The sequence below is a fragment of the Lutra lutra genome, chromosome 6, assembly GCF_902655055.1.
Source record: "Lutra lutra chromosome 6, mLutLut1.2, whole genome shotgun sequence".
NCBI classification, from domain to species: Eukaryota; Metazoa; Chordata; class Mammalia; order Carnivora; family Mustelidae; genus Lutra; species Lutra lutra.
Window position 1 is genome coordinate 139,418,707 of NC_062283.1, and position 12,782 is coordinate 139,431,488.

Consider the following 12,782-nt stretch of genomic DNA (forward strand, 5'->3'; position numbering starts at 1 on the left):
TTTTCTTTTGATCATCATTTCTTCTTTTATAATTTGGTTCTTGTAGGTGTGAAAAAGGATTCCTAATAGCTAAACGTTCTTACAGTGGCATCTGGAATTCTGCTGGGAAAGCTCACATGAGTGCCCTTGTCCGTCTCCTAGTAGGAAGCTAGGGTCATGATATGGATGCAGTCTGTCACACTGATTCTCTTTGCTATTCAAAGTCAAAACCCTGGTCCCCATTTTATTACATATCTAGAGTTCTTCTACAGGAAACTCCAGATAATCAGACCTTAAGAAGTCCTGACTTTTCTGAGTACCACTTGTAAGTTCTATCTCTGGGTGTTCTTCCTTGCAAAGAATATTTATTAGACAGGCTACAGACTTGGCACAGTCTTCTACCAAGGACTAGCGAAGGATCTTGAAGAAAGGCACTTTCCTGCAAATACTGCTGGAGGGCTGGACTCAGTTCTTAATAAAACCCCATAGGTGACGGAGGCTACAAAAACCAGTTCTATTTAAGACCAGTATCTGATTGCCATCAAATCAAAACCCTTTCATATCTTAAGACAGCCTGTGCTGGTGTTAAATACGGAACAGGCTAAATTAAAAAGTACTTCTAATCGCCTCAAAATCATAAAATCTGCTTTCAGACTTACTATTCTCAAAGCAAGTTTTAATGATTCTCAGTATCTACAACAACTATTTAAGGTTTAAAGAAATGGTGGATATACACCTTTGATCTCTCCTCCCTCCTACCCCACCCTCAAGAAAAGGCATTCCCTGATCAGAGCATGTGTGTGTGAGGTCAGCAACATGGAAACTTTCATAGCCAAGCCAGGGAAGTGGACAGACGTCAGGAGGGTACATGCTGGGCTCTTGCTGGCATCCCATCCCTTGAGGGCCTCTCCTGCCCATCTCGTATCCCAGTCTGCATGACTTAGCCAGGGAGAAAGAGCGGCCACAGGTGAGAGAGAGTGCCCCATCAGTGAATGGTGTGCAGGGCAGTGAGGGCAGCGGCTGATTCGAAGGCAGGGGCCCGAGGTAGGAGACAGTGCTCTGCACAGTCCGACAGCAGCCTCAATTCTGTACGAGTTCAGTGATGACGGGCACCCAGGAAACTAAGCAGGAAGTGTTAGCAAAAGAGGCTTATGTGCACGCATCGGACAGACTACTGATACTATACCGAATGAAAAGAAAACAAGTTAATAGTGTACACGTTTACCATTTTGGCTATCTTTCTCTTTGCTTTCTTTTTATTCCCTTAGAATATGTTTGGAGAAGCAGGATAAAGAGAGAAAGGGAAGACATAAAGGTGCGGCAATCGATCAAGGAGGTTGGCTTGAGGTAAAATCATTTTATAAAATGTATTCATGGGGATATTTATATCACAGAATTTTAAAAATCATTTAGTTATATAGCAACTAAAAACCATTTAGTTATACAGCAATCCAGAAATTTGGTGCCCACGGGAAAAGTTACAAACAAAGCAGGTAGGATTAATTTTAAATATTTAAAAATAATTAAATGCCAACAATCTACAGCAACATTCCAGGGTGCTGTTCAAGTTTGCTTTTTTTTTATTTTCTCAAATTCAAAAGAGTATCAAGATGGGTTACATTCATTCCTTACCTGAAGATTGTCTACCTGAACTTGTACAGCTTCTAAAGAACCAGTCAGCAGACGGAAACGGGACAGAGAGTATCTAGCCTCCATGAGGTAACTGTTGATCTCGTCAAAGGCCACCTTGTGATTATTCCATTGGTCAAACACGGACTTCAGCAGTATATTTAATTGTCCAACCTTTTGAAAGAGATAGGTGTTTCTTAGAATTGCATATTTAAAATTTTAAATATTTAAAATGATAGAATACATATTTAACTGATGGAAACATTAATATTTAAGAACTTCATCAGGGTTTCAGGCATTATAAAGAAATGAGAAAAAAAAAAAAAAGACTTGAAAAGAGAGACAGCCACAATGAAATGTATGTCTTTTTGTGAATTTTGACCACTCAATCTAAATTAAAATGCTTTAAAAGGTAACTTACAACCTTTGTATGTAAATATATGTAATATATATGCTATATACCTATGAAATATAAAAATGATAAAAGATCAATATATTTAATTTGGAAATATATTATTATTTTAAATGCATTAACTCATTTAGTCCTTGTAACAGCCTTATGAGATGGGTGTAATTATAATTCCCACCCTATAGATAAAAAACCAGAGGCACAATGAGGTTATGAAAATCACCTAAGATCATACTTTTGGACTAAGAGAGATCTAGGCAGTCTGGTCTCAGGAAATGAAATAAAAATTTGTCTATCTAGCTAGCTAGCTATCTCCTCCCTCATTCTCCTCTATCTCTTTTTATCTCACATAGGCACGTTCTCACACACACACACACACACACACACACACACACACTCAAATTTATATCTTAAGACAAAACATCTAAGAACATTCTTTCCTGAGACTTATCTGCAACAGAAAATTCAGGCTCTGAGTTTGGTCTGTGTTATTTGGAAAAACATCTACTTTGGATTTCCCAAATGTCACCCTTAATCTTCTAAATGTAATCCTGGGGTTATTAAAAGAGTAATGTTCATAATAATTCATAATAATGTATATCATAATAATGGTTTATTATAGGAAATATCCAAAGCTAGATTTTATCTTAAAAAAGAGGTTAATAGGGGCGCCTGGGTGGCTCAGTGGGTTAAAGCCTCTGCCTTCGGCTCAGGTCATGATCTCAGGATCCTGGGATCGAGCCCCACATCGGGCTCTCTGCTGAGCAGGGAGCCTGTTTCCTCCTCTCTCTCTCTCTCTGCCTGCCTCTCTGCCTGCTTGTGATTTCTCTCTCTGTGTTTCAAATAAATAAAATCTTAAAAAAAAAAAAAAGAGGTTAATAGGGGTGCCTGGGTGGCTCAGTCAGTAAGCATCTGACTTGGTTTTGGCTCAGGTCAGATCTTCCAGGTTGGGAGATGGGATGAAACCTGTGTTGGGTTTCACACTCAGTGAGGAGTCTGCTTCCCCTCCGCTTCTCCCCCTGTGCATGCATGCGTACTCTCCCTTTCTCTCACACACATAAATAAAAAATCTAGTTAATGAAGTATACTTAAGACAAAAAGATAATGTAGAGGTTCCGTAACTATTTACTCAGTTATTTTAGGAAAAGTAAAACACCATGACATGTTTGGAGTCAGGTCTCCTCAAGCAATATTACCATGTGGTCTAAATTTGCCCATGTTTGGCTGAGCTCCCGCAGCGTGCTCATGACAACACCAGAGACTTCTTCTTTCTTGTTCTGAATCAAAGCAAGTCCATTCTGCTCAATTTTCTCCACCTCTTTTTCTTTTGCTTTAATCAAATCTTCTAGATCCTGAAAGATTAAAATAGTCATTTTAAATTGTTCTATTATGGAACTCTGTGGTGCACTACAGCCTGATATCCCCCCAAGTTTAAGTAAAATTTGATTACTTAATAGATAGAGACATGATAACATGTAATTTTTTTCAAAGAGTTAGAAGAAAAGAAATATATGTGGGAAATGGTAATATGATTTATATTCTTAAATTCATGTTGGAAAAGTTACATAGTCCTAGGCCAAAGGATAAAATGCAATAGGATGATATTCTTGGTATCTGAGTTTAGTTACATTTCTGCTACGATTAAGCTGTGCCACTTTTAAGTTAGAAACTGCCACTGGGTCTGTTTCTTCAGACAGAAAATCAGAATCTCTTTTAGCCTTTCTTTCTCCCTGATTCTATGTGATTCTGAAAGATTATGGGCTTTTTTTTTTTTTAATGAGTCAAACTCTTACTTTCTTTGGGATGTGCATTTACAACAGTATAAAATCTTCAAGAAAGAAAATACAACGAGGCAACGTTCTAGAGATCATTCTTAATCATACATTATAATCCCACTTATATTTTAATGCCATTGGAAACTTTGGAAAGCTCAGTATAGCAGGCTGAGCCTCCTATTAACATTTTATGGATGAATAAATGGGAGATCAAGTCACACAACCTGTCTTGGGTTACAGAGCTGGGGAGGCCAGGAGATGGGATCAGACCTCAAGCCTCCTGAGCCTACTGACTCCCAGGCGAGTCCCCAGATGGGACTTGTGGAAAGGATGTAAATCCCAAGTCTGGGCGATGTGAGAGGCCAAATATTAAAGCATGGGCGCATTCTTATATTCAGAAGTGTATCTCCGGAACTCGAGATGTAGATATGTAGGCCTTGGAGGGTAAAGTGAAGAAAATCCCAAAATAATATACATGAAAAACATCTTTAAGCTGTTAAAAACTTGGCAAATGTAGGATAGTATTTGTCTATTCAGTTATTTGGTAATCAGCTGTGAGTCAGTACTGATTTACTTATTTTTCTTTCTTTAATTATCATGAGGCTATTTTTTTCTTGATGTATTAATTAGAAATTCATGCAATTAGCAGCCTGAGGAAATAATTTTTGTTTTTAATATTGTGCTTTCACTTCCACTTCATAATTCTGTCAATATTTTGACAGCTTTGATAATTAACCAGAGAATGGAATATAGTGATTACTAGAGTTATGGGTCCTTTATACAGTGTGGAAAACAACATTAATTTTACTATTTAAGGATTTCTCTCTCTACTTCTTTGAAAGGGTAACCATAAACAATCCTCCCAACATGTCTTTAATATGATTCTAAAATCCAGCCACTGGAATTAAATTTATCCTATTTATCCATAGATGTTAACTTTTTTAAGGAACAATATTAAACGAATGATCCGTTGCTTAAAAACACGGCTCTAAAATGGCCTGCCTGCTTATGTTGGCATCAAAGCAAATCCCAGGAAGGAAACAAGACTGAAATATATATTTTGTACAAAATGAAAATGTGTTTTCCTTTCCTTTCAATAATAATTAAAAGACGATTTTGTTTCTGATCAATGAAGAAAAAAGCCAAACCTAACATTTTTTGCTACAATAAATCATTCTTAACCTAAGTTAATTCATAAATATTATTTTTTATGTTGGTTTAAATTAATAAATCACCTCTGAAGGAGTGGGAAAATATTCAAGTTGTTTTAAACAAAATAAACCTTAAATCCAGTCACCGATTTAAGTCTGCTGGCTTGAATTTCACACTTCGGTCCAGAGGAACAATTTCTCAAAAATAACAATAAATTTTTATCAAGGTTTGTGGTACTGCCAAATAGAACCTGCCATTAAGCTGTTGTGATTTTTATGTGATGCCCAAAATAACTGTGTGGGTTACTTTCATTCCGTTCTTCGTTTAAAAAGAAAAATGGCTACATTTGAAATCATTAATTGGCATTGTGTGTGAAGGTCTTTAAACCACATTTTAAGCTTTTCCTCCTGACACTGCCTGGTGTGACCTTCTATGAGACTAAAATTTGGGTCTGGAAAAGAGTACAACTTGGCCAAGCTTCCACGACATTTTCTGATAGTAACGTCTCTGTTAAATAGAAGACACAGCCATGAAAAGAAACAAAATGGAAAAATGGCAGGAAAAAAGTATATGAAAGAGAAGAGAAAAATAGTGAGAAAAAGTAGGAGAGAAAGAAGAAAGAAAGGAAAAGTTAAAGTATTATTTCAGTTTTAACAGTAGAATTTTATCACAAGGACATAACAAAGAAGCACTAATCTTACTGATCTTCACACTTAAATGATCTTTTAACTTGAATGGAAACCTTTTAATTTAGGAACTTAAGAGGTCTGACTTCTCCCTCAAAGTAAAATTGTGAAATTCTGGATTTTTTGGTACATTTTGATATATAAAATTGGTGGCCAAAATTAGAAACACTACTGGTCCCTGGAAAACAGGAAATGCAGTGAGAATCGTTGATACATAGTTTCAGTCTTCAGTGTTCTACACACCCATCTTCTGATGTGAAGCATTTTTTAAAAATTTCTAGGTATTTCTCTATATGATGGTTTTGTCACTTTTATACATTCTAGAAATGACAATCCATTAGATTGTCAGCCCAGCACAAGGGCATCTGCTTTTCCTTTTCTGAATGGAAAAGCTTTCACCGAGAGCTTAAATATATCTCTCTTTACATTTGTCCTCAGAAAAAAATGCTAGTTGGAAGGAAGATCATTATGAAAGGTCTCTCAAGATTTGGGGAAAGGAGTGTTTCTGTAAAACTACTTCACAGCTGAGTCTTCAACTGGTCTTTGGAAACACTACAGAGAACCATCACAGCTAATCTGTACATTAAAAATTATTGTATTATTTTAAAATTTTACTATAGCACTACCTGTAATAACTCACATTTCTTTTGTATAAACAAGAACACCTGGTCATATGTTAAGTGTTCCAAAGTCACTGGAAGACATTTAGAGTACACTCACTCCATCTGCACTGGAGATTCTTATCACTAACAACAGAACAAGCAGAAGCTGTTGAATGCTTCCTGTGGGACATGGGAGAAGGCACCAAGGTCACCTGTGAAGCACTCGGCTCCTTAGAGCTGATAACCGAATTCCTTCAAGTCTCTAGCATTAACTTCCCTTTACAGGAGATACAGACGAGAGAAAACCAATGTCAATGACATCTTAAAGGAAGTCCACAGGCTAATCCCAAACTGGGGACCAGTCTACGGGGACCAGTCTACAAGTTAATTGTATTTAAAAAAAATACTAAAGAGGCTTTAGAGATCTGATAACAAATGTGGCATGTGGACATTTTTGTACCCTTATGTGATAGATTAACTGGAAAAAAAAAAAGACATTTTAAAGAAAACTGAAGATGGGACGCCTGGGTGGCTCAGTGGGTTAAGCCGCTGCCTTCGGCTCAGGTCATGATCCCAGCGTCCTGGGATCGAGTCCCGCATCGGGCTCCTTGTTCTGTAGGGAGCCTGCTTCTCCCTCTGCCTCTGCCTGCCACTCTGTCTGCCTGTGCTCGCTCTCTCTCTCTCTGACAAATAAATAAATAAAATCTTAAAAAAAAATAAATAAAGAAAACTGAAGAAACAATATTATGAATTGAGCATTGAATGATATTAAAGGATTATTGTTAAAGTTTTTGTGGTGATAATGATGTTATGGATATATAAGAAAACATCAGTTTCTTAGAGATGTGTATTGTGGTAGGCAGGAAGAAAATAACATGATATCTGGGGTTCACTGGAAAATATTTAAGAAAAGAAATAATTCAGGCAAAGACATCAAAATCTTAACTATTAAATCTGATGATCAGTATAGAAGGGTTAGAAGCATTCTCTCTACTTAGGAGTATGTCTCGAAATTCTCATAATTTCAAATAGGTGAAAGTACATAATGGTTAAAAAAAAAACAACAACCCTATAAACTCACATAATCCAAGAAATTCATTACTGAGCAAAACTTTTTTCAGTATTTAATCTCAACGCCAGGGCCTGAGTCTTCCTTTGACATATGCCATGAAACCGTGACATTCGCCTGTCAGCCACCTGGACAAGTTACCTGACAGTCTTTCATTGCGTTCTGAACTGAAGCCTGATCTCCAATGCGATGCTGTTGCTTTAGTCTGTTTTCCTGGGTTTCATACCAAGTTTTCAGACTTTGTACATCATTTTCATATTCTGACCAAGATTCCAATAAGCCTTCCAACATCTGGATCTGAAAAAAAAAATAACAAAATGAAATGTGCAATTTCATTTTAAACTCAAGACACTATTAGCTTTAAATTAAGAATTCTTCAAATACAGTTTATTGTATATATGATTAAGAAATAAATCTTACCAAGTGTGAATCAGTGGCTAGTGTTGGTAAGAAAGTAAAGAAGTCAACTTAAAGGGAAGGCAAAGTTAAGAGGCATCTTTAGAAAAAGTAAAACAACATGTAGTAGGTGAAGAATAGGGGATGTGTAAGAGAAAATAATTAACAAGAGTAAAGAGTGTTTAGAGCAATGGGATTCAGTGGTGTCCCCTGTAGTAATGTTTGCATGCTATGTGTAGCTAAGCTACTTGTGAAATGAATTTTCTTTACACAGTGTGCCTGTTCTTGGCATTTTCAGGTAATTATGGACAGGAGAGGCTTACCTTCTCAGTTACGAGACCCTGCAGGATTTGCCAACTTTTGTTCATGGCTCCTAGTTGCTCAGCAAAATCAGTCTTATCACTGCGTTTACTTTCCACATCCTGACTACTGATTTGTAGCACGGACTGATTCACAAAATCAACTGTCAACTGTTTACAGTTAATATCTATCTTAAAACCCTGAAAAGGGAAGGGAGAAAATAAGAAAACAAGGTTATGCATATAAATATCTTATATTTCATCAGGAATTGGGAAGCCTTAAGTAACCTTAAGATTATTATCATTTCCATGATTTAGTCCAAATGGCAAAATCTGTATATATTTACATAATGCATTATTATCAGAAATTCATTATATATCACATATAACCATCCTGAATTTATAAATTTTGAATTTAAAATTACACTGAATTTGAACTTATAAGAATTTGTGAAATTTTGAATTTATTAATATGTTGAATATGAATACATGGATATATTTTGGGTAGGGGATATAGAATTGGATGAATTGTATAATCTCACTATAACATATTTATAAATTTTACCATCTTCTTCTTTAGAATTATCTTTTTTGTTTCAGATGTAGAATTCAGTTATTCAGCATTTGCTTATAACACTGAGTGCTCATCATTATAGGTTGTCCTTAACCCCCATCACCCAGTTACCCCACGCTCTCACCCTCTTCCCCTTCAGCAACCCTTAGTTTGTTTCCCAGAATTAAGAGTCTCTCATGGTTTGTTTTATCATTTTTTAAATGACACAAATTCATATTCAAAACTATTTCTAATCCCGGACAACTTTTCCATGTCTACAACTAGGGAGGCAGTTTTCTTACCCTTGTTCCCCTATCTGGTCACTATATATGAAACATATACTCCAAAATCTGATGTCTATAATTTGAGCTTTTTGAATTCTTTTAACAAAATAGTCCTAAAATATAAAAAATTAAAAGAAAAAAAAATGTCCCATTACCTTATATTTCTGAAGGTATTCATGAATTGCCTTGTAACCTATTGAATTTTTTATATTCTCTTCATCCTTTTGAATAACATTTTCCATGAGAGAAATCCAAGTCATAACTTCAGAAATGGCATGGCGGGAAGGCAGCTTATCCATTTGGAGCTGACCAATAAGAGACAAAACAAGACACAAGTGTTAAAATTCAAACCAGAATCCTGCCAACCTAAAAACCCCCCATTAATACTTGCCAGTGTACCAACAGAGATAACCATTCTTAATGACATCTTTGGATCTTAACCTCATTAGAAGCCTCAAATTAAATATCAGGCAAACACGGAACAATAATAGTCCTCTTATGTTCACTTGACATCCAATACTATAAACATTGTATAAACATTAGCTAATTAATCAAAATACCAGTGAGAAGAAAATATTATTCTTATTTTATAGCTAGTTTTATGAGTTAAAAAAAAACTTAACTACAAAACATTCAACAGATGTATTTTATTAATTATCTTGTAAAAAATTTCTGTGTATTATGACTCAGGAATGTTAAAGGAAGAAAGAAAAATACCACAATACAAACTATCATTTTCTAGATTTTTTGGCACTCTAATATTTATTCCTAAGAGCATGGCCAATTTCTTTACTCTTTAAAATATACTTAGAATTCTGACTCTTACTTGATCTATCATACATTTTTGTAGATACTTATTATAATGATTTGGAGAAACAAAAGCCATCATTTAAAATATTTATGGACTTCTATGTGGTGTGGGAAGATACAGGGATGAATGTGAGATGTTTCCTGCCCCTAGAAATGTGTAGCTGCTGCTTAGGAGGGTAAGACAGACATCAAACACAGCTATCATACCTGGTAGAGGGATGAATATCAAAGAGAGAGAAACATACATTGTCTGGGATCCAGGGAAGGGAGGTGTATTTCCAGATAAGGAAAGTGCATACTTATTGAATGTCAATTGTTCTATTGTAGGTGAGATTATAGGTCTTTTATGCATGTTGTGATTGAATCCTCAGAACTACTCACTTTATGAGGGAAGTGTAATCTCCCACATTTTACTCATGAGAAAACAGAGAGTTTAAACAAGGCCAGATGAAGGTTCTGTTCTACATCCCACACACACTGACAATAAAGAAGTCCTTGGAAGATATGACATTTGTACATATGGCTTTACAGAACAGTTCACTTTTAGTATGCAGAACAATGAAAGAGAGAAAAGGCAAGATGTCCGTGACAAAGCTGATTTAAATTTCTAAGTATAAGCAGGTTAGCTCTCTTTCCATTTAATACTGCTTAAATCAACTATTATGATTTAAACTTCTGATTATTTCTATACCTGGTGGAGCTTCTCCTGTACAGCGGGAATATTTGTCAGCAGGTCAGTCCACTGGCTATCAATGTGTGACAGCTCTGAACGTAGGGCAGCTGTGTCCACTTTCTTTAATCGAAGAAGCTGATTTCCAGTGCTCAGAACAGATGATTTCAGGGAAGATTTGGCATCCACTTCTTTGGAAAACTCCTAAAAGAAGTAGCAATGTTCAAACTGGGAGTAAATAGTCTGACCTTTAATTTAAGGAGAGAGAACCATTTACTATGTAAACAATTTTTCTTTACATCTTGAAGGGGAGTTACAGTAAGCACTCCAGAGAAAAACAAAAAAAGCACACCATTGCCTTGAACGAAAGCCAACAACATAGCCATTCCTTGAAAACTGCTCTAATGAGGCAATGCTGAAGCCTATTATTTTGCACAAGGATTGACCACACATAGTTAACATTGACAAATTCTCTTCAGGTTGGCTTACTAAGTATAGAAAATTTAATCAAATGATTTAGAACCTTAGGCTTACCAGGAAAGCATTTAGATGATCACGGACCATTTCCAGTTCTTGTGGGACTGTCACAGATTGTTGAGTCCAAAATTCTAGCCTGTCTTTTGCAGATTGTAACCAGTGAGTAAGTTCTGCAGATTCACTTTGATATCTGTAATTATATTAATGAGCCTACTAAGTAAACATCCAATATATCTCTTCTGCTAACCCATCTTATACAGCAATGTCAATTTTAAAACAAGAGACATGACAGGTTTGGGAGAATAATGTCTTGCATTCACACTCTCAACTTCCCTTCAAATTTATACTGTAAGCAAGTTTCAGTTTTCCCATTTCTAAGCTGAATGTAAATATATATACATGTATATATAAACACACACACATATATATATGTATATACATACACACACACCTTTTTATACCTACTATATACACATACTTACTCCTTCACATTGAGGCTATTTAGAAAATATTAAAGTTCTTAAAAATAAAGGTGGTATAGAAATAGTGTTTCACTATGTAAAATCAGTCTGCCCTTGAGAAACTTTACTTTCTCAAACAACACTTTCCTTCTACCTCTCCTTCTAAGGTTTTACTTTGACCACCATGTGTAGTCCATAGGCAAATGTCCAAGAGAAAGTGCATTAGGCACTTGCTTCCCTGCCCACTTCTAATTCCTTGTTTATACAATTACATAAGAATCCAAGTGGGGGTTTTGTTTTTGCCTTTATTTTCCAAAATACAAAATAAGTGCCCAGATAAGAGATCATCTTTTTCAAGTCTCATGCCCACTGATCTTAAATGCCTATATTAAATATTAAATGCCCTATAAAGACTCTTCAGCACTAACCTACAGTGATATATAATAGTCACCGTGTTACCTGGTCCAGTGTTTCAACACTGTTTCCAATCTGTGAAGCTCCTTAGACACTTTGTTGGTATTACTTAACCAGTGTTCTCCAAGTTGGTTTAGCTGGCTTTCTAGATCTGAGCAGCTAATGGATATGAGCAGTCGTTTCCCGTCGTCTAATACCTGATATAATTTGGGCTGGTATTCATTAAGGCTGGATTTCAAATGCTAAAATTGATTGAAAATACTGGGTTAAAAGTTTGGATGATGCAATTTTTCTCTTTAAGAATTACAGTATCTCTGGTGCCCCATAATGTTCCCACGCCCTGTTAGTCAGACTTCAACTATTTGCCCCCAAGTAAGATTAGAAACTTTGAAATGGCTCATCCATATCTAAGTATAGATGTTACTCTTTCTTCTTTCTTTTCTTTTTTCCTTTCCTTTCTTTTTTTTCTTTTCTTTCTTTTCTTTCTCTCCTCTCTTCTCCTCCCCTCCCCACTCCTTTCCTACCCCCATCCTCTCCCCTCCCCTCCTCTCCTTTCCTTTCTTCTTTTTGTAGTAACTTCAGGTGCATTTAAAACTATGAAGCTGTAAGAATACCACGACACCAGCATAACACCACAGAAAATGCTTGGTGGCGGCTGAATTTTCAAAGAGCTCTCGTTTAAAAAAAAAAAAAAAAGAAGAAGAAGAAAGCTCTTTCTTATGTTCTATTATAAAGCAAACACTTAAAATCCATCTGCTTTCAACAATGTCAACAGCTTGAAATAAAAGTAAAAATACTTAATGAAATATTTGATTTCAAGTTTGCTTAGATTCCATTAAAACCATGGGAAAGTTTCGAAAGAAGACATGGCCACTTTTCGCACACCAAGATGCCATCGGACGCTGACCTGGTAGAGTGTTATCCGGTCGATGAGCCTGTCCTCGCTCTCTTCCACCAGCCCCACACTCGGGATGCTGCTTTCCACAGCCTCCAGCTGTCTGCTGAGCTCCTGGTGGTCTTCATCCAAACGAGACCATGTCTAGAAACATAGTATTGGTCTGTGAGCTAAAGAATCGCAGTTCAGGAACAGGATCCTCTTTTGCGTGCAAAATAGGCT

At 36.2% G+C, this 12,782-nt stretch overlaps 1 protein-coding gene across 1 annotated transcript in view; it reads right to left on the reverse strand.

The window, feature by feature from the left end:
• Positions 1 to 12,782, reverse strand: part of SYNE1 (spectrin repeat containing nuclear envelope protein 1) — a 472,480-nt gene that overhangs the window by 91,573 nt on the left and 368,125 nt on the right. The window contains 9 exon segments of the mRNA XM_047733936.1: positions 1,612 to 1,782; positions 3,214 to 3,369; positions 7,443 to 7,598; positions 8,021 to 8,197; positions 8,989 to 9,138; positions 10,335 to 10,517; positions 10,848 to 10,980; positions 11,711 to 11,907; positions 12,573 to 12,704. Coding sequence (XP_047589892.1) covers positions 1,612 to 1,782; positions 3,214 to 3,369; positions 7,443 to 7,598; positions 8,021 to 8,197; positions 8,989 to 9,138; positions 10,335 to 10,517; positions 10,848 to 10,980; positions 11,711 to 11,907; positions 12,573 to 12,704 — 1,455 coding nt within the window.